The sequence below is a fragment of the Balaenoptera acutorostrata genome, chromosome 2 (assembly GCF_949987535.1).
Source record: "Balaenoptera acutorostrata chromosome 2, mBalAcu1.1, whole genome shotgun sequence".
Taxonomy (NCBI): domain Eukaryota; kingdom Metazoa; phylum Chordata; class Mammalia; order Artiodactyla; family Balaenopteridae; genus Balaenoptera; species Balaenoptera acutorostrata.
In genome coordinates, this window is record NC_080065.1 from 176,325,088 (window position 1) to 176,345,643 (window position 20,556).

Here is a 20,556-nt window from a genome sequence, read left to right on the forward strand (position 1 = left end):
TGTGTCAGGATTATCTGGTGGCCAAATTCAGATTCCCTGGCAGTCCAGTGGTTAGGACTCCATGCTTCCACTGCAGAGGGCACGGCTTCAAGAGTCTGATTCATCAGTTTCTGACATAGATAAATCTGGCTCAAGAGAAAAAAAGGAAAGAAAGAAATTTATTGACTTGTGATAGAAAAAAAAATCCATGTCACCTTCAGGAATGGCTGTATCTAGGTGCTCAAATCATGTCATTAGTAATCGCTCCATATTTTGGCTCTGTGGACTTCCCTTTAAATAGGCCCTGATATAGTGAGGTTACTATCCAACAGATTCCAGTTTACATTCTATGAACTTAGTAACCTTTGTGAAAAAAGAGGGAAAAGTCATTGGTGCAACTTGGGTTACATGCTGACCCAGCTGTTAAACCTGGAAGGAAATCTGGCTCTTGTAAGAAAAAGGAGAAATGGACACCGAGAGAGACTAAAATATGAATGCTGCTTGCAGTAAATCTGGTGGGGGCAAGTAATTTATATATTAAGGCCCCGGACCCTCAAGGTTGAGACTCCAGATCAAGGGCCCAAACTCAGTCGATAAGCAGGCAGCCTTGGCCCAAACCAAACCTTACCTCCACCATCAACTCCCTGCATGACCCAACCTCTCTCTGAGTCTCAGTCCCCTCCTGCATAAAATCAGCTGATTATACTGATATTGGAGAATGGCTAAGAGGACAAGAGAAGCCTGGTAGAGGGCAGTCCCTGTGCAAGCTGGGGAGAGGGAGACCCCTATCTAAGCCTCAGTTTTCCTTAGCTATAAAATTGGGGCAATGTGAGATGGGGACTTGGTACTATGGTGCATGTTGAGTGCTCAGCTCTGAGCCAGGGGTACCTCCCTCTTCACGTGGGCCTATTCCTTCACCCCCAGGGGGGGACTGCGCCACCCTGCTGAAGAACATTGGGGCGCTGCCTGTGGAGATGGCCCGCATGTACTTCGCTGAGACAGTGCTGGCGCTCGAGTACTTGCACAACTATGGCATCGTGCACCGCGACCTGAAGCCTGACAAGTGAGCCTTGACCTTTCCCATCACTCCTTCCCTGCCCCTCGGGAGGCCCTGGCATGGAAGGGCCAGGAGTGAAGTGGATGGTCCTCGCCTCTAAGACCTCAGTTTGTTTCTGCAGCCTCCTTATCACCTCCATGGGGCACATCAAGCTTACGGATTTTGGCCTCTCCAAGATGGGGCTTATGAGCCTAACCACCAACCTATATGAGGGCCACATTGAGAAGGACGCCCGGGAGTTCCTGGACAAACAGGTGTGTGTGCGGGAGTGGGGGTCACTTCGGGTGGAGTGACCCGGCAGGACTGTGGGGCCCAGGGCCTGGCGGGGGACACTGCTCCCCCGGGAGGCCCCTCCTGTGGCCAGGGCGTGGGCTGACGTCCTGCCCCCAGGTGTGTGGGACCCCAGAGTACATCGCACCCGAGGTCATCCTGCGCCAGGGCTATGGCAAACCGGTGGACTGGTGGGCCATGGGCATCATTCTCTACGAGTTCCTGGTGGGCTGCGTGCCCTTCTTTGGAGACACACCTGAAGAGCTCTTTGGACAGGTCATCAGTGGTACGTGCCTCCGCGGTGGGCAGGCAGGGGGCACGGAAACATGGGCTGGCCCAGGGCCTCATGGACTCCAAAAGCGAACCCCAGCCCTACCCCTTGCTCTGCAGATGACATCCTGTGGCCCGAGGGGGACGAGGCCCTGCCCACGGATGCCCAGAACCTGATATCCAGCCTCCTGCAGACCAACCCCTTGGGCCGGCTAGGGGCAGGTAAGGGGTCGCAGAGAATCTGAGCTGGGGGGTCTGTTGTCCGGGAGCAGGGCTCCCAGTGCTGTGTCCCTGGGCCGGAAAATGGGTGGGGAGCTGGGCTGCTTGGCTGGCCATAGCTGTCGCGAGAATTCCCTCCCCTACACCCTCCACCCCTTCCTCCCCAGGCGGTGCCTTTGAGGTGAAGCAGCACAGTTTCTTTCGAGACCTGGATTGGACAGGGCTGCTGAGGCAGAAGGCCGAGTTCATCCCCCACCTGGAGTCCGAGGATGACACCAGCTACTTTGACAGTGAGCGGGCACAGGGTGTGGGATCCTTTGAGGGAGCGCTTGCATATGGCCTGGGCTGGGACCCAGCTGGGTAGGAGACTAGCCCCTTAGACGAGAGGAGAGGGCTGAAGTTGTGACGGGAGCGGGGCTTGGCATAGGGGCGGGGCTCAGTCTGAGAAGAAGGTAAGAAAGGAAGCTGGGGTAGGGGTGGGGCCTGGACAGGAGTAAGTTCTAAAATTGGGACTGGACCTAGGTTACGAGGCGGTGCTAGGACGCGGAACAAGGCAAGAGCCTGGGCTGGCGGAGGCGGAGCCAGGGTGGAGAGCGCCTTCGGTGCAATCTGGGGATATGGCCTACGTGGAGGCGGGGCTAGACGAAGCCTCAGAGAGTGGGACAGGGACCCAGCGAGGGGGCAGGACCTAAATCTGATCCGAGAAAGGGGCAGGGACGTGGCCGGGCCTGCAGGACCCGAACCTGGCTCCCGGGGGAGTGTGATTTGAGGAGTGGACCCATGCCCGCGGTCACGACCCACACCTCCACTCCAGCCCGCTCAGACAGGTACCACCATGTGAACTCCTATGACGAGGATGACACGACGGAGGAGGAGCCTGTGGAGATCCGCCAGTTCTCCTCCTGCTCCCCGCGCTTCAGCAAGGTGAGGCAAGGCGGGGATAGGGGTGGGGTGACACCGTCGGGAGGTGGGACCTGTGTTTAAGTACGGGATGGAGGTGGGCCTGAAGTGGCCAGGGGCTGAGGAGGCTATGGGGAGCAGGGTCCAGGCCCAAGGTCTCAGACTAGAGAAGTTACTGAGGCGGCGAGGATCTGGGAGTGATGAGGCTTGGGCGGGGTGGGGGGGTGGGGGGGTGGAGGCGGGGAGGGGAGGCAGCATGGTCTTGGAACCGACCTTTGGCATTGAATGGAATCTAACGGGAGCCTGGACAGTTGTGGAAATGAGGACCCACAGTGGGGCGGGGCTAGATCTGGACGGGGCGGGGTCAGGGCCTGGGGATAGAGAGAATGAGCAGTGGGGGCTGGGCCAGGCCTTGGCGAGGCTGAGCAACGTCTCGCTTTGAAGAACAGCACGTAGCGGGCGTGTAGGACCTGCCTTGGGCGAGGGCACACATAATTGGGCGAGGCCTGGAGAGGCGGGGCAGGAAGGAGAGCCGATTCTTTAGGGCTTGGGCAGGGCAGGGTCTAGAATAGGTCGGAGCCTAATTTTGTGGGGTGAGACCAGAACTGAAGAACTGTAGGTGGTCGGGGTCGGCCCAGAATTGGGGGGGGGGGCACCCGGCTTTACTGGGGCGGAGCGTAGTTTGGCCGGGTCCAGTAGCGGGAATTCGATTGGTTCGCGAGGGAAGGCGGGACCTGGGGGCTGGACTTGCCTCCATCACCACTCATCCGTCCTTTAAGGTGTATAGCAGTATGGAGCAGCTGTCGCAGCACGAGCCCAAGACCCCCGTGGCAGCAGCGGGGACCAACAAGCGGGAGCCGAGCGCCAAGGGCCCAGAGGAGAAGGTGGCCGGCAAGCGGGAAGGCCTAGGTGGCCTGACCCTGCGCGAGAAGACCTGGAGAGGGGGCTCCCCGGAGATGTGAGCAGGGGCAGGATTTTGGGTTTGGGGGCTGGACCCGAAGGGGAGTAACTCCTCTGACCACGCCCCCTTTGCGCAGCAAGCGCTTCTCGGCGTCCGAGGCCAGCTTCCTGGAGGGGGAGGCCAGTCCTCCGTTGGGCGCGCGCCGCCGTTTCTCGGCGCTGCTGGAGCCCAGCCGCTTCAGCGCCCCGCAAGAGGACGAGGATGAGGCCCGGCTGCGCAGGTCTCCCCGGCCCAGCTCCGACCCCCCAGGCTCGCTGGATGCGCGGGCCCCCAAGGAGGCAGCTCAAGGGGATGGCACCCCCAGCGCCGGGGACCCGGAGGCCAGTGAGTGCCCCCTCCTGCCGCCTTCCCCAATTCCCCAAGGGCCATATATGAGCGTTCAATGAGCCTGTACTGCTTATGCAAGTTCTCGTGTACTCTTCACACTCCAATCTGGGATTCTCATCAACATGAGGAAGACCTGTATTCCATGGTCAGTCAACAAAAGTATTTGAGCACTCCTCTGAGTCAGGAGCTGTTACTGACGCATGTTACCTGCGTCCATGAAATTCACAATCCAGCAAGGGAGAGAAGTGGGAAGAGCATTCCAGGCAGAGGGAACAGCATGCAAGAAGTTTATAACCTTGGAGTGACCCCTAACCCACCTGCTCTGTTGCAGCTGACCGCCCACGCCCAGGCGACCTCTGTCCACCCTCGAAGGACGGGGACCCATCAGGCCTGAGAGCCACCAATGACCTGGTTCTGCGCCGGGCGCGGCACCAGCAGCTGTCAGGAGACCCGGTGGTAGAGAAGCGGCCTTCTCGAACTGGGGGCAAAGTCATCAAGTCAGCCTCGGCCACTGCCTTGTCTGTCATGATCCCTGCAGGTGACACTGGGCCCCGCCTGGCAGGGGAGGGGCTACCCCCACTGGTGCCAGGTGCATTTTCCTGGTCCACAGTGACTGGCTCTGGGATGGGCCAGTGAGAGCTCTGGAACTTTGACTTGGGAGGAGGGAGGAGCAGACACAGGGAGAGCTGTGTCTGTTGGCTTTGACCTCTGACCATGGGTCTGTGTCTGCAGTGGACCCCCATGGAAGCTCACCCTTGGCCAGCCCCATGTCCCCACGATCTCTCTCCTCCAACCCGTCCTCACGGGACTCCTCACCAAGTCGGGACTACTCGCCAGCTGTCAGTGGTCTTCGCTCCCCCATCACCATCCAACGCTCGGGCAAGAAGTATGGCTTCACACTGCGTGCCATCCGCGTCTACATGGGTGACTCGGATGTCTACAGTGTACACCACATTGTCTGGGTGAGCGCTCATGGGTGGAGCCTGTGTTCTACGGTGGGGGTGGGGAGAGAGACACCCCCCCCCCAGGGGTGAGGGACAGCTCAAACTCTGGAACCAGGCAACCTGGATGAGACTCCTCTGTGACCCTCCTCTGTAACTTTTCCTCTCTGACTCTCAGTTTCTTCATTTGTAAACTGGGGAGAATAATTGTTATTTCATAAACTGTTATGAAGATTACCGTGCCTGCAGAGCTAGGTGTCTGGCACATAAGCTTAGGGAGCTTTCCTTGTTACCAATCCTGTTAATTCTGCTCCTGTGGGGTTCCCTATCCCCAGCACGTGGAGGAGGGGGGCCCAGCCCAGGAGGCAGGGCTCTGTGCCGGGGACCTCATCACCCACGTGAACGGGGAGCCTGTGCATGGCATGGTGCATCCTGAGGTCGTCGAGCTGATCCTTAAGGTGAGTCCATGGGAGAGAGCCAACTGTCTTGCGGTGGGGGTGGGGCGAAGGATGGGGGAGATCCCAGGAAGTTGGAGTTGCCAGAGCGGCTTCCAGCAGAGAACTTTCCCCCTTTCTTCCCCCAGAGTGGCAACAAAGTAGCCGTGACCACCACGCCCTTCGAAAATACCTCCATCCGCATCGGCCCTGCGCGGCGCAGCAGCTACAAGGCCAAAATGGCTCGGAGGAACAAGCGGCCCTCTGCCAAGGAGGGCCAGGAGAGGTGGGTGGGGCCAAGTGCAGTGGGAGGGGCCATAAACAGCAGGCCCCTGGAACACTCCAGTTTATGAGCGATGGCCAGGGCTTACGTGGGAGAGGCATAGGTGAGGACAGGAGAAGGGACATTCACAGGAAAGGTGGCCGGGGCCACCAAGTGAAGAGCAAAACCAAGACAACAGAGAAGGAGGGGCTGGGAAAGCGGGAGGAGTCAGGAAAGGAGGATGTACCAAGCTCCTAGGCTGAAGGAAAGGCACTGTGGGAGCAGAGCTGAGCCAGCAGATGTGGACTAAGAGGGTGCCGTCCAGGAGATGATTCTGCCTTGCCGGATGTATTATATTTAGGCGACTGAGAGGGGCCAGGAGAAGAGATTTCTATCTGGGATGAGTATGCCAGGTCAGTAGAAATAATTTCTTCCCTTATATGTAGGAGGAACTAGGAGAGGTGGGTGGAGCCAGGAGAGTTTTCTGTTTTGATCAGTGGGTTTGACCTGGACAAGGAGTGAGTGGGGATTTGAGAAGCCTGGCTGAGTCCAGTGAATTTCTTCCCACTCTGATAGGTGGGTTTAGTTGGAGAGGGAGGGGCTAGACAGGTGGGCGGGGCAAGAAAAGGTTGGTTCTGTTTTGATGGCTGTTTCCAGCTTGAACTGTGAGTGGTCAGAAAGGAATGGGTAGACCTGAGGTGGGAGGAGCCAAGTGGGACGGAGCTAAAGGAAGTTCTTTGGTCTGGAACTGTGTTGTAGCTGAAGAGGGAGGGGTCAGAAAGGGTGGGTGGTTCCAGGAGGTACCTTGAAGTCCTGAAGTGGGAGGAGCCGGGAGCTCTGGAGTCTGGTCTAGGGAAGGTGGTCCCCTCCTTGTCCTCCAGCAAGAAGCGTAGCTCCCTCTTCCGCAAGATAACGAAGCAGTCGAACCTGCTGCACACTAGCCGCTCTCTGTCGTCGTTGAACCGTTCGCTGTCGTCCAGCGACAGCCTCCCGGGCTCGCCCACGCACGGACTGCCGGCGCGCTCGCCCACCCACAGCTACCGCTCCACGCCTGACTCCGCCTACCTAGGTAGGCCCTGAGCCTGCGCGGGGGTCGAGCTGCGCGCGGTGGCGGGGCGGTGCCCTGGCGGCGCCCGCGGCGCTCATCGTTCTCTCTCGCTCGTCCGCAGGCGCCTCGTCCCAGAGCAGCTCGCCGGCCTCGAGCACGCCCAACTCGCCAGCGTCGTCGGCGTCGCACCACATCCGGCCCAGCACGCTGCACGGCCTGTCGCCGAAGCTGCACCGCCAGTACCGCTCTGCGCGCTGCAAGTCGGCCGGCAACATCCCGCTGTCGCCGCTAGCGCACACGCCGTCCCCGACACAGGCGTCGCCGCCGCCGCTGCCGGGCCACACGGTGGGCAGCTCTCACACGACGCAGAGCTTTCCGGCCAAGCTGCACTCGTCGCCGCCAGTGGTGCGCCCGCGCCCTAAGAGTGCTGAGCCCCCGCGCTCGCCACTCCTCAAACGCGTGCAGTCGGCGGAGAAGCTGGGAGCCTCGCTGGGCGCCGACAAGAAGGGCGCGCTGCGCAAACACAGCCTCGAGGTGGGCCACCCGGATTTCCGCAAGGACTTCCACGGCGAGCTGGCGCTGCATAGCCTCGCCGAGTCGGACGGCGAGACGCCCCCTGTCGAGGGTCCCGGCGCGCCCCGGCAGGTCGCCGTCCGCCGCCTGGGCCGCCAGGAGTCGCCCCTGAGCCTGGGCGCGGACCCGCTGCTGACGGCTTCGAGTAAGGAGAAAGAGTCCCCGGGTGGCGCCGAGGCCTGCACCCCGCCCCGCGGGACGACCCCCGGGGGCCGGACCCTGGAGCGGGACGCCAGCGGCACGCGACACCAGAGCGTGCAGACAGAGGACGGCGCGGGAGGGGCGGCCAGGGCCGTGGCCAAGGCCGCGCTGAGCCCGGTGCAGGAACACGAGACGGGCCGGCGCAGCAGCTCCGGCGAAGCAGGCACGCCCCCGGTGCCCATTGTCGTAGAGCCTGTGCGGCCTGGGGCCAAGGCTGAGGTGCCGCAACTCCCAAGTGTGGACTCCAAGGGGTTGCAGGAATCTGCACCCCTGGCACCTCCGGCACCTGAGGCCCCGCGGGGCCGGGAGCGCTGGGTGCTGGAGGTGGTGGAGGAGCGGACCACGCTGAGCGGGCCTCGTTCTAAACCTGCCTCTCCCAAGCTCTCCCCAGAGCCCCAGACTCCCTCCCAAGCCCTAACAAAGAATGTACCCAGCAGTGCAGGGCCCCCAGCCCCACCTGCTTCCCTCCTGGTCCCCACCACCAAGCCTGAGGTGGCCCTGACTTCCCGGTGCCCTGCTGAAGCTGTGCCCCCAGCAGCCCCGACCAAAAAAGGGGCGCCCTGCCCCCTGCCCCCGGGCCCATAGCAGAGGGAGCCACTGGCCCTGCGCTGTACAGCCGCCTGTATACATATGTACACATATAAATAAAGTGCGTCCGTGCTGCGTGAGCTTTCTAGAGCTCGCCCCTTCTCCCCTAGCAAGGCAGGACATCATGTTTCCTCCCCCTTGCCTGTGTGCTTGTTGAGGGGTGGAACTCCAGTCCTGGTTACCATAAAGAGGGGAGGTGAGCCTTGGTTGGCCCTTCCTTGTGGTCCCACTTTGTGTCTCACCTATGTGCCAGCTACCCCCAGACCCTCAACTGCAGTGCTGTTCTGAGTCCCAGTGCCCACCTGAAGAAAAGATTAACAGCCTCATTTACCAATTTCTTTTTATTCCTCGACAATCCTGAGTAAGGTGTTATGATTCCCATTTTGCAGATGAGTAGATTGAGTCACAGAGAGGTTAAGGCACATGATCAAGGCCAAACAAATAGGAAGAGACTAAATAGATTCAAACTGAAGTCCAAACTGGCCCTTGAGCCTTAGCTCTTATATGCTCTGCTGGGCTTCCTAGAGAGAAGGCCCTGCTCTACTTTCCACAGGGCTCCCATGCCTTCACCAGAGGCTGGAAGGCCTTCCAGAGGGCGGGCAGCTGGGCACACAGTGTGCCCCCACCCCGGTGCTCCTCTCTTTTGTTCCGATTCATGTCACCCACACAGGCCCAGGGCCTTTCTGGGGCTACACACCACTTGGAATGGTCTTCTGTGGCATTGAAGGTTGGCCCAGCTAGCCCAGGGAAGGCTGTCTGGGTCACATCCAGTACGTGCTGGACGCCAGAGCAGTTGGAGGGCAGGATGCCAGGAGATCTTTGCCAGAACTGGACCTGTAGGTCACTGCCAAGGGCTTCCACCAACCAGCCAGAGTACAGGTCTGCAGAAGATGGAAAGAGGACATGGACAGGGTCAGGATCACTGCTAGGGATTCCCTAGGCCACTTCCCCTCTCTGAGCTGTTTCCTCAGTTATCAATTCCTGGCAATCTGGGGAATTATAACATTAAGACTAATAGCCCTTACTAAATGCTTTATATGCATCATGTCACTCGACAGTCCTTTAAAGTTGATACCATTATTCCCATTTTTCAGAAAGGTAAGTTGAGGCTCTGGTTAAATCATGTATCACACGGCCAGAAACCAATATTTGAACACAGGTATATTTGTTGTTTACCTCTCATGTGATTATGACTCCAAGGTATTCTAGTCCCTAACCATGACCTGCCCTCAGCCATGGACACACCAGACACCCCCTCTGCAGAAAAAGTTCTCCAACTGTCAACCTCAAGGCTCACCATCTCCAAAGTTTCCAAATTTGGCAAAGCTCTGGAACATGTGTCCTTTGTTTGATGTGAGTGTTACGGTGCTGTTCCATGGTCCCTGGCGAACATGATGGCCCTTGACTACCTCCTCCAGGTGGAATTTCTGGGCGAAGTCCCCTTCCAGCCTATGGTCATACACGAGGGGGTAGGTGTAGGTCAGCTGTCTGCCTGGAGGGCAAGGGGAGAAGAAAATGAGTGACTGTTCCAAGATTCTAGCCTGGGAATCAGGGACTCACCCTGCCTCCCTGTCTCCACTCACCGATATTCAGGAACTGGGTGAGAGGAAAAGATACACAGATCAGGGTCTGCCCATAGTTCTGGGCACTAGGAGGCCAGCTGTACGCAGCAGAGGAGGCAGGTGGAGGGAAGTTCGGAACGCTGTGGATCAACCAGAAGCCCCCTTCTTGGTCCAGGAGCAGCACACCTGAACCAGAAATTGGAGATCAGGGGGACTGCTTGAGGCATCCCAACAAGCACACGTGCAACCCAGGAACACTCAGTCTGTAGGGGGCCTGGACCACAGGACCAGTGGGCAGTGGGCAGTGTCAGCACCACTGCTGAGCTCAGTTTCCACAGCCATCGATTATCTTAGTCCAGAGGAAGGAAAATGTTGATTTAAAATAAGGAAACAGATGGCTAGGGCCTGACAGAGCAGCCCACCCTCACCCCCCTGGCAACTTATGGGTTAGCTGGGGGAAATGCACAGGGAAACCAGAACTCTTCCCCAGTCCTCAGTCTGGCCTCACCTTTCGTGTGCCCACGGCTGGAAGAGTCCTGAGACCCGCTGGATTGAGGCGGTTGGTCATTGTAGAGTAGAAAGGCGAGCTGGGGAAGATGGACAGGGGCAACTTGAAGGTTCCCCCAAGTCGGGCCCACCCTAGAGTCCCACCCCAGGTTCTGCCGGGGGCGTCTTCACCTGGCTGGTGGTGTTTCGGTACAGCGGCAGCAGGCTGCGGCCCACGGCCCCCGTGGGGCTGCTGATGAGCCCCGCACCGTCGCGCCAGCCCCCTGAGTCTTCATCTAAGTACTTGTACCGCAGCCCTCTCTGCGCCGCATCTCCGGGCCCGCTGTGGGCCGGCAGCTTGTAGACGACGAACCTGGAGGTTAGGAAAAGGACAGAATAGAGGAAGAAGAGAAGGAACCCCAGTCTTCACCTAGGAACGCAGCAATCCCCAGTGCGGCCCTGGAGGGATAGTCGGCTCCCGCGCACTCACCAGTCCACAGGCTGCCCCGAGTCCCCGTAGCAGGTCAGGGTCCCTACAGGGACCCAGAGCAGCGCGGCCAATAGCAGCAAGCTCAGCGCGGCCATGAGCTCAGAGCGCTAGCTGGGGTCTAGAAATCTGTGTCGGGACCGCAAGGCGCGGGGTCACGAGCTGGGCCAGACCCGGCCTCTGGTGACTTTCACTTCCCCAAACCCGCCGGGGAACCCAGGCCCAGACATCACGAGGATGCAGACTCCGCCCGCGAGGTGAGAAGCAGAGGTTTGAATAGGTAGTCAAGGATCCTCCGGGGGCTCGGCTTTCTTCGGGGCAGTCGCTCCCTGCAGGCTCCGCCGCCGACCCGGCCAGCCTGGGGCCTCCTCCTGCTTCCGGCAGACTAGTCCCTGATAGGCTCCATCCTCTGGCTCGGCCCAGACATGGCGTCTCATGGCCAGGTGGTTTCCAGTGTCCGGCCTCCGGCTCTACTCCTGGCCAATCACAACCCACGTCCCTCCAGTAGGCCCTGCCTCCGTCTCTTTCAATTCTGGCTAATCCCAATCAACACTCTTTCACTGAACCTCGCTCCTCCCCTGGCTTCTCCGTCAGAGGCAAATTTGGATTTCTTTTTTCTTTCCTGCCTTACAGCCTGAGGTCCAACTCTCGTGACTTTTGCTCCCTTAAAGGGCGCTTGCCCTCCTGGTCCTCCCCCTTTTCATTCTGCATGTTCCCCCCACCCCCCCGCCACCGCCGCTGAGCTAAACAAGGGGTCACTTTGGATGATGACAGGGTGAAGGATGACGGGGCTCTGGGACCCGGCTGAGAACTTTTTTTTTTTTTTTTTTTTGTCTGCGTTGGGTTTTCGTTGCTGCGCGTGGGCTTTACTCTAGTTGCGGTGAGCGGGGGCTACTCTTCGTTGCCCAGCGCGGGCTTCTCATTGCGGTGGCTTTTCGTTGCGGGGCACCTGCTCTAGGCATGCGGGCTTCAATAGTTGCAGCACGCAGGCTCGGTAGTTGTGGCTCGTGGGCTCTAGAGCGCAGGCTCAGTAGCTGTGGCTTAGTTGCTCCGCGGCATGTGGGATCTTGCCCGACCAGGGCTCGAACCCGTGTCCCCTGCATTGGCAGGCAGATTCTTAATCACTGTGCCACTAGGGAAGCCCCCGGGCTGAGGATTCTTAAGTGGAGGAAGATGGTCCCTGTGAATGTCCCTGGGTTTCGAGGCAGGAGGCAGGGACAATGTAGCCTGACCTTGGGGTGGGGGAAGGACGGGCTGCAAGTGCCTGAGGAGGGTTGCCCAGTTTTAGGAGAGGAGGGTGTGAATGTGTGTATAGCTCCCCAATATCACCTCTGGGGTTAAGCTTCCTCCCAACTTCCACACCCAAAACCCACAAATTCAGACCAACACTGAAGCTTTATCTGGGAGGAGCATTTTTACGAGACCCATAACCATTCACATCAATGCCAGCCACTATGTGGAGCTTCAGGAGTCACAGTGTGAAGCCTTCTTCTAGAACCAGCGTCTCTGGGAAGCCTCACCCCACGACGCCTCTGTTGTCTAGGGCCACCTGTGAGCTGGTCTGATGGTCCAGCTCTCTGAGGGTCTGTCTCTTTGTCAGAAGTATCTAAGTATCCACCTGAGTCCGTTTATTTTGAGGCCTATCTCGCTCGGTCTACATGACCGTGTGTGACTGTGGCTCCCTGTGGCCAAGGACATGTGGGAACTTGTGCTGGAGGCTCCCCCAGGTCTGTCTATGGGCCAGTCCTTGGTGGATCTGTGGGACCAAGAGTCCGGACGAGGGTTCATCCGAGGGAAAACCACCGTGCCTGGGTCCGTTCTTGTTCTAACCCCAGTCCCCAGAAAAGGTCCAAGTGCCGGGGCGGGGCTCAAAGATGACGCTTCATGTGCAAGGCCAGATGATCCGAGCGCGAAAAAGCACGCGAACAGAGCTGGCAGCGGAAGGGACGCTGACCGGTGTGCTTTCGGTAGTGACGGGTCAGCTCGTCGGAGCGCGCGAACCTCCAGCCACAGCCATCCCACGTGCAGGCGTATGGCTTCTCCCCTGGGGGGATGAGGAAGCCTTGAGAGCCACTGTCACGCACACCTGGTCCCAGAGTCCTCCCTCCTAGCCTTGGCCGGGACTAGGGTGAGGCAAGTGAGGCGCCTAGGTCGTGAAATTTAAGGAGACACTCTCGGGAAGGGTCTGAATCTGCACCCAGGGCCGGCCTCTGCTACCCCGACCCTTCTTCTTCTGTTCCTGCTGGCGCCAGGCCCCTTTTCATTTCCTGGTCACAAGTCGCGCCCTCTACACTACTAGCCCTACTTCCTGTGCCCGGTACCCTGCCCCTGCGTCCTAATGCCGTCACAATCTTTGTCCTTTGGCACTGCCCCTATGTCCCAGCCCCTCCTTTGCACCAGGGGACCCTCAAGCTGCTGCCCAATCCTGCCCCTGGCCTTGGCCCTTGAGCCCCGAAATCCACCTGGTGTTCCAGGCCCTGTCCCCAGTGAGTATGCTCTCCCCCTGCTAGACCTGGCCCCTCCTCCCTGCGTTCCTGGACGCGTCTGTACACGTGGCCCCATCCTCTGTGCGGACCCCTATGCATAGGCCTCATTCCTCCTCCACCCCGCCTCTGTTCCACGTCCCCTCCCCTGTCTTTGGCTCCTTGGGACCCGGCTTCTCCTCCTATGCCTACCCTCCTGTATTTCCCAGCCATTTCCCTTTGCTCTCCAGGACCGGCCTCTGCGTCCGGGCCCCTGAAACTAACTCTCCTGAGCTCCAGCACGCCCCCTACAGTCTAACCAAGCAACCCACTCTTTATACTCCTGGCTACTGCCCCAGAACACCAAACTCCGCTCCCGCTTGACCCAAACCTGAACCCTGGGTCTTTGGCCGCCCCCCCCCCCCGGGTATTTCGAGCTGTTCTCTCCCCGCAGTCCCTCCTGTAGCCCCGGCCCCTACACAGCTTGCCTGGCTTTCTGCTCTTCGGCCCGTCCCTGGCCCAGGTCTTAGCCCTCGGTTCCCTGAAATGCTTCCCAGCTTTTCCATGTCCTCTCTCCGTCCCCACATGCCTTCCGCACTACTTCCCATCCGGCTCCTGATATTCCAGACTTGTCCCCAGCTCCTTCTGCCCAGCCTTTTTCTCCGAGACTTTGCTTTAGCCCCGCCCCTTGCTCCGGGTTTCCAGCTCCTCTGCAGCTCTTGGCTCCCAAGGTCCCACCCAGCCCCTCCCCTGCACCGGGCCCCGCCCCCTCACCTGTGTGCGTGCGTAGATGCGCCTTCAGGTGAGAGCTCTTGGTGTAGCTCTTGCCGCAGCCCGGGTGCGTGCACGTGTGCGCAGCCTGCCTCTTGCGCGCCCACGATCGCCTGCTGCGCTTGGATGGCGCGGCCTCCGCGGTCCCTCCTGGGTCTCCTGTGGTCCCCCCGAGTCCTGCACCCGTCGTCCCGGGCCCTAGACAACTCAGGAAGGAGTGGGGCGTGGCTGGACCGGGCGCCGGAGCCTGGAACCCGCGGAAGAGCTGGAAGTGCCCTTGGTACTGCGGCATCGGGTACAGCGCAGGGTACCCGGACAGCAGCCCGTAGGGGGCTCCCGGCGCTGCAGGCACTGAAAGCCCCGTCCGGGGGAAGTAGCTGCCGGAGGAACCCGCACCCGGTCCCGGGTACATCGGCTGCAGCGGCAGCGCCTTGGGCTCGGGGGCTGGAATCAGGGCTGGGCCCACGAAGGCATCGGGAGCCGGGGTTCGTGGGGCCGGGCGCGCCCAGCCCGGGTGGTCCTCGGGACCCAAGAGCCCAGCCACCAGCCCCGGGCCGCCCGCGTACGCGCCCAGAGTCTCGGGAGGCAGTGGGAATTGCACCCCGGAACCTTCGCCAGGCGCCAGAGCGCAAGTCTGGGGGACGCAGGTCTGCGGAGCGCTGCCCGGCTCTGGGCACGGAAAGTTGGTGAGTAGGAGATCCAGGTCCCAGGGGGTAGCCGCGTCCCTCTCATCGTCTTCGTCCTCCCCGGGCGTGTCCTCCAACTCAGGCCTCACGTGGAGGGGTGGCCCTGTGGGGTCGGGGGGGCCTGGGCCCAAGTCCTGCACCTCTTCAGAGCGCCACCACTGTGGGAGGGAGCCGGTAGCACGAAGCTTCAGTGGACACCAGGGTATCCTGCCCGGAGACGGTGGGGGCCGGATGCCCTGATGGGGGCAGACTGGCTAGAGGCTCAATAAAGGGGTCTTGTTTGCTTGTCTGTCATGTCAGTCTGTCCCTCACATTGTCCTTCCCCCCCTCCCCCCACCACCTCAGCTCCAGAGACAGAGGTCTATCTGTCAGGCTGGAGACAGGAGATAAGGCTTACATTATCTGCAGCCACACTCAGGCAAGGGGGAAGGGGTGGCGGAGCCAAGAATGGAAGGCTGGGGGAGGCTCAGCCTTGCCTCAGTTTCCCCCAAGAATCTTCCTCTTCTTCCCTGTCCCCCAACAAGATTAATTCCAAGATTAATTCCTGGATGTCCCCTAGACACATCTGCCATTTCCCTCTGATATCTGGGGGTGTCTCACTGAGCCTAGATCCCTGAGTTGTTCAGTTCCCAGCCTCAGTTTTCTATGACAGAAATAGGCCCTTAGACCAAGTTCAGACCCCTGGCCTGCACTGAGGACACCCAGCGCTGACCAGGTCTCTGAATTCCAAGGCAAGATCCAGACCTGATCCCCCAGCTCTGTGGCCTGGGCCCGGAACCCCTGGCAGCCCATCTAGACCCCACTGGCCCCACCTTGAGGAAGTCTTCCTGTGTGTCCAAGAAGGGGCCCAGGGTGGTCAGCGTGCTGATGGAGGGCAAGGCGGTCTCCGCTGCAGCCATGGCTGGCTGGTGCCCACCCTGGGGCTCAGGCCTCCTCTCCTTTGGCGGCCTCGTGGGCTCTGAGGCTCTGATGGCCCCTTGGAGGGCTCCTCTCTGCCCTCAGCTGATTGGCTGCAGCCCCTGATAAGGGGCAGGCAAAGGCGGGGGTCACCGTTTCTGGGGGAACAGACTTTGCCTAGGCCTGTTTGGGGCTGAGCCTTAAAGAATGATCCTGTATCCAAAGCCAATCAGATGTTCAGGGGCTGGGGGTTCAGGGGCTGGGGGTTCAGGGATTGGGCAAAGTGAGGCACTGGGTTCCCAAAGAAGGAGAAACTTGGAGCCTGTTCTCAGTTACCTTCCTGGAGAAGGGGTGACAGGCAGAATGGGGATTCTGGGAAGGAGCTTCAAGACCCCCTTGCCCCTGACCAGGACCTCGCAGCTCTCCCCTTCCCCATAAACAGCAGCAACTGTGCTGATGGCGGGACTTGGCATGAACTCCCTGCCAAGCCAAGCATTATCAGACTCCCCAGACGTTGGAGGCTGCTATCAGGTGGGGGCCCAGAACAGCCAAGGCTCTGTCCCTGGTGAGTGGGAGGGCTGGGGGCTGGGGATTAACTTGGTTTTAAATTTCCTGGGTAGTGAGCTTCCAGGGTCTGAGCCCAGTGGCAGGAGAGGCCCCTGCCAATCAGCCGTCACTGTCTACCATGGACACCCCCCCCCAACCCCAGGCGGCGTTGCAGGGAGAGTATCTGCATGGAGGCTGAGGCTGGTGCAACTAGAGCTGCTCCCGCGTGATGGGGGCTGGGAAGGAGGAGGTGACTCCCGCTCCTGCGTGGCATGGGAACGTTGGATCGGGCCATGGGAAACACCTGACCTGCAGGAGACCTGGCTGCTTCTTGATTTCTACCCCACATGGGGGAGGGAATCTGAGGTTCTGCACCAGAGACTGTGGTGCCAAGGGAGTCCAGGTGGGTGACACAGACACACATCACAGACACATAGTTCATAGTCACACACACACACACACACACACACACACACACACACTATGCAATTACATAATGACACAAATCCCCTGGTCCCTAAGTCACACACCCCATATAGTCCCTGCACAAATACTTGTGTGTCTGTGTGTCACAAAGACCATGCACAGACATACAATTCTCAGGCGCAAAAAACAACCATCCACTACGTTGGTTACATGATGTTATAGTCACACAATCCCTCAGACATAGAATTCATAATCAGGGGCTGACAATCATACACAGTTACCCAAATCACACACAGTCACACACACGATTTAGTCACAACCGAACAGACACATGGAGGATCCTGGATATATTGTCACAGAACTGTAGAAGATGCAGTCACACAGTCCCATCAAACACAGACGAAGCCTGAGACACAAAAGTGTAAAACACATCCACACAACCATTCATAAACACACTTTTTTAAAAAAAAATAATTAATTTACTTTTGGCTGCATTGGGTCTTCGTTGTGTTGCACGGGCTTCTCATTGCAGTGGCTTCTCTTGTTGTGGAGCTCGGGCTCTAGGCTCGAGGGCTTTAGTAGTTGTGGCTCTCGGGCTCTAGAGCACAGGCTCAGTTGTAGCACACGGGCTTAGTTGCTCCCCGGCATGTGGGATCTTCCCGGACCAGGGCTCGAACCCGTGTCCCCCGCATTGGCAGGCAGCTTCTTAACCACTGCGCCACCTGGGAAGCCCCATAAACACACTTTTGATGTAGTCAGGCACACAGTTATACATCAGGCACAGACACGATCACACACTACAACCTTACATAGTCACAGCCACCTGTCTCTGATACTGTATGTAATTAGTCACACAACTGAACTACTAATGCCCAACCATAGGGGGCGCACCCAAACACAACCACACTAACATGAAATCAGACACCCTGATAGTGAGAGGCATACAACCTCACCCAGACGGAGGCATATCACCAGAGCTGGTGCACCATAAATGCATCACACAAAAAGACAAAAAATTATCATGTGCAACAAGGGTGGCGGGAGCAAAAATGTAATGTAAAAACCAGCTCGACAAACCTACTAGCATGGTTATTAACAACAACAAAAAAGGAAAATAACAAGGGTTGGTGAGGATGCAGAGAAATTGGAACCATCGTACACCGCTGGTGGGAATGCAAAGTGGTGCAGCTACTGTGGAAGATGATTCTTCAATAAGTTAAACATAGAGTTACCATATGACCCAGCAATTTCACTCCTAGGTATATACCTAAGGGAACTGAAAACATGTACTGGATCAAGTACTTGTACACTAATGTACACTAATGTCCACCTTTCAGTCGCCAAAAGGTGGAAACAACCCAAATGTCCATTAACGGATGGATAAACAAAATGTGGTCCGTCTATACAAAGGAATATTATTCAGCTATAAAAAGTAATGAAGGGCTTCCCTGGTGGCGCAGTGGTTGAGAATCTGCCTGCTAATGCAGGGGACACGGGTTCGAGCCCTGGTCTGGGAAGATCCCACATGCCACGGAGCAGCTGGGCCCGTGAGCCACAACTACTGAGCCTGCGCGTCTGGAGCCTGTGCCTCGCAACGGGAGGGGCCGCGATAGTGAAAGGCCCGCGCACCGCGATGAAGAGCGGTCCCCGCACCGCGATGAAGAGTGGCCCCCACTTGCCGCAACTAGAGAAAGCCCTCGCACGAACCGAAGACCCAACACAGCCAAAAATAAATATAAATAAAAAAAAAAAAAAAAAAAAAAGTAATGAAGTTCTAATACATGTTACAACATGGATGAACCTCAAAAACATGCTATGTAAAAGAATCCAGTTACAAAATGTCACATATTATATGATTCCACTTGTATGAAATATCCAGAATAGGCAAATCCACAGAGACAGAAAGATTAGTGGTTGCCAGGGGCTGGGGGGGAGGAGGAAATGGGGAGTGACTGCTTAATGGGTATAAGGTCTCCTTTCAGGGGTCATGGAAGTGTTCTGGAACTAGATAGAGGTGGTTGCACAACATTGTGAATATACTAAAAGCCAGTGAACTGTACACTTTAAATGGTTCATTTTAGGGAATTTCCTGGCGGTCCAGTGGTTAGGACTCGGCACTTTCACTGCTGTGGCTGGGGTTCAGTCCCTGGTTGGGGAACCAAGATCCTGCAAGCCACACGGCACAGCCGAAAAAAAAAAAGTTCATTTTGTGTTATGTGAATTTCACTTCAATCAAACAAAATGGTTGAAATTAGAGTGGTTTCCCGGAGAGGAAAGCAGAGTGTCTCTTGGGGAGACATCTCCTTGATTTAGGATAAAGCACTAACAGGCATATTTGGCTCTGAAAGGTGAGGCAAGAGGATGAGGGTCGGGGGGAGGTGTGGGCATCTGGCTGGGAGATAAGGCCTCTGGGGGCAGGTAGCCAGTACGGATGGCAGACTTCCTGGGTGGCAAGGCCTGAGCCTCAATTTAGGTTTCCTAATGTGTATGCCGTCATCACCCTCTACACCCCACTACAGAGAACTCCAATATCCACAACAACTCCAGGACAGGGAGCTTTGGTGAAAGGAAGGGATGGAAGGAGGGAGGCCATTGGTTCCTGGCAGAGGGAGGTGTCCAGAAGAATTAGAGTTATGCAGAATCCCAGACAATTCAAGGTGGTGATGGACTCCCTACTGAGTGAGGAGGAGAGTTCAAATCATTTTATTTGGATATTAAGGGCAAGAAGGGCCCAGAAAGTGGAAGAGTCTGAGACACACCCAGGCCTCAGGCACTTGGGGATATGCAGGCTAGTGATCACCTTCAGACACAGTCTCACAGTTACTCCCATCATACTGAGTCAGAGACAATGTGTGAGACAGAGCATTCTACACACACAACTACCCAGACTGTCTATGTGGGAAGAGGTGTTCCTGGGTGGGCAGGGAGGGGTCTGTCCTGGGAAGCAGGAGGCCTGGATCCCAGTCCTGGTCCCTGCTCTGCACCTGGTCCATTGTGACCTTGAGCAAGACCAATCTGCTTTCTGAGCCTTACTTTCCCCAACTGGGAAATGGACAGGGTCATGGTAGATGAGTGACTTTCAGATACAGAGATGGTCAAGCATGATACATCCAGATTCGAAAGCACACCTCACAAGTGCTCATAAAAGTGATCTAGGTGAGCATAGCCATTCACTCAGCTATATACTCAAGCTCACAACCACACACACACATAGACCAAATCACACTGACACATATAGTTATACACAATCGCCCAGACATACATAAAAATATCTAGTCATATTCTCACAAAGATAACAGCCACATCTACAGAGAAAGCCATCAAAACAGAGTCATGGGGCTTCTCTGGTGGCGCAGTGGTTAAGAATCTGCCTGCCAATGCAGGGGACAGGGTTCGAGTCCTGGTCCGGGAAGATCCCACATGCCGCGGAGCAACTAAGCCCGCGTGCCACAACTACTGAGCCTGCGTGCCACAACTACTGAAGCCCACGCGCCTAGAGCCTGTGCTCTGCAACAAGAGAAGCCACCGCAATGAGAGAACCGCGCACCGCAACGAAGAGTAGCCCCCGCTCGCCGCAACTAGAAAAAAGCTCTCACGCAGCAATGAAGACCCAACGCAGCCAAAAATAAATAAATAAAATAAAATAAAAAATTAAAAAAAAATCAGTAGCCCTGAAAAAATTATAAAAAAAAGAGTCATGCACACAGTACCACAAAAACACACGATCACACAGAATACCATTACACGAGCTTACAATTAGACAAGAAACCACAAAGAAATTCAGCCACACACAGTCACAGTTACACAGGGACACAACCACCCATAGTCAACAGCCCCAAAACGTCACAGAAACAGTCAGCCCCATTCACATATAGATACACAGTCACTCAGGCTCAATCAACCGCACAGAATCACAAAGCACAGGGAATCACACCAAGTCACACAGTCACATGTGGCTAGCAAGCTTCCTGGGACAGACTGGCAGACAGCTTGGGCTGAGATCGCCCACCAGAGCCCACCTCCTCCTCCCACACAGAGTACCCCATTAAAGGAGACCTTGAGGTCTGGTCTCCTGGGTACTAGGACTCATTTTTCTCGTGCCTCAGTTGCCTACTTTAACTCCAGACTCTGCCCTCGCCCCCTACCACCAGGAGTGGGCCGAGCTCCCTCCTACGGCCAATCAGAGCAGGAATACAGCTGGCC

General features: G+C 57.4%; 3 protein-coding genes across 5 annotated transcripts in view; 1 reads left to right on the top strand and 2 right to left on the bottom strand.

Annotated features, from left to right (window-relative positions):
* MAST1 (microtubule associated serine/threonine kinase 1) overlaps positions 1-8,134 on the top strand; it is a 26,556-nt gene extending 18,422 nt beyond the window's left edge. For 2 of the 3 annotated variants that reach the window (XM_057541558.1, XM_057541557.1), the window contains 14 exons: positions 904-1,042; positions 1,158-1,290; positions 1,427-1,592; positions 1,697-1,798; positions 1,963-2,085; positions 2,610-2,719; positions 3,475-3,653; positions 3,733-3,980; positions 4,315-4,521; positions 4,716-4,945; positions 5,260-5,382; positions 5,508-5,644; positions 6,502-6,689; positions 6,790-8,134. In XM_057541558.1, the coding sequence (XP_057397541.1) occupies positions 904-1,042; positions 1,158-1,290; positions 1,427-1,592; positions 1,697-1,798; positions 1,963-2,085; positions 2,610-2,719; positions 3,475-3,653; positions 3,733-3,980; positions 4,315-4,521; positions 4,716-4,945; positions 5,260-5,382; positions 5,508-5,644; positions 6,502-6,689; positions 6,790-8,027 (3,323 nt within the window). In that variant the 3' untranslated portion in view covers positions 8,028-8,134. The remainder of the gene's footprint in view (positions 1-903; positions 1,043-1,157; positions 1,291-1,426; positions 1,593-1,696; positions 1,799-1,962; positions 2,086-2,609; positions 2,720-3,474; positions 3,654-3,732; positions 3,981-4,314; positions 4,522-4,715; positions 4,946-5,259; positions 5,383-5,507; positions 5,645-6,501; positions 6,690-6,789) is intronic. The other variant, XM_057541560.1, reaches the window with a different exon arrangement.
* Positions 8,135-8,352: 218 nt separating this feature from the next.
* Positions 8,353-10,986, bottom strand: DNASE2 (deoxyribonuclease 2, lysosomal). Its single transcript, XM_007171956.3, has 6 exons — positions 10,569-10,986; positions 10,271-10,451; positions 10,101-10,179; positions 9,614-9,778; positions 9,328-9,522; positions 8,353-8,911 (listed from the first exon to the last, which is right to left on the bottom strand). The coding sequence occupies exons 1-6, from the start codon at positions 10,661-10,663 to the stop codon at positions 8,571-8,573; spliced, it is 1,056 nt and encodes a 351-aa protein (XP_007172018.2). The 5' UTR covers positions 10,664-10,986; the 3' UTR covers positions 8,353-8,570.
* A 1,447-nt stretch (positions 10,987-12,433) lies between these two features.
* On the bottom strand, positions 12,434-20,468 carry KLF1 (KLF transcription factor 1). Its single transcript, XM_007171957.2, has 4 exons — positions 20,410-20,468; positions 15,297-15,503; positions 13,802-14,642; positions 12,434-12,609 (listed from the first exon to the last, which is right to left on the bottom strand). Exons 2-4 carry the CDS (start codon positions 15,381-15,383, stop codon positions 12,434-12,436), a joined length of 1,104 nt encoding a protein of 367 aa, XP_007172019.2. The 5' UTR covers positions 15,384-15,503; positions 20,410-20,468.
* Between the last annotated feature and the right edge of the window lie 88 nt (positions 20,469-20,556).

Coding starts and splice junctions, on each gene's coding strand:
- DNASE2 (XM_007171956.3), bottom strand. CDS start 10,663: ATGGCCGCGCTGAGCTTGCTGCTATTGGCCGCGCTGCTCTGGGTCCCT. Junction 10,180..10,270: donor ACCGAAACACCACCAGCCAG/GTGAAGACGCCC, acceptor CATCTTCCCCAG/CTCGCCTTTCTACTCTACAA. Junction 8,912..9,327: donor ATTTGGAAACTTTGGAGATG/GTGAGCCTTGAG, acceptor CATCTTCTGCAG/ACCTGTACTCTGGCTGGTTG.
- KLF1 (XM_007171957.2), bottom strand. CDS start 15,383: ATGGCTGCAGCGGAGACCGCCTTGCCCTCCATCAGCACGCTGACCACC. Junction 14,643..15,296: donor CACAGGAAGACTTCCTCAAG/GTGGGGCCAGTG, acceptor TCCCTCCCACAG/TGGTGGCGCTCTGAAGAGGT. Junction 12,610..13,801: donor GCATCTACGCACGCACACAG/GTGAGGGGGCGG, acceptor TCATCCCCCCAG/GGGAGAAGCCATACGCCTGC.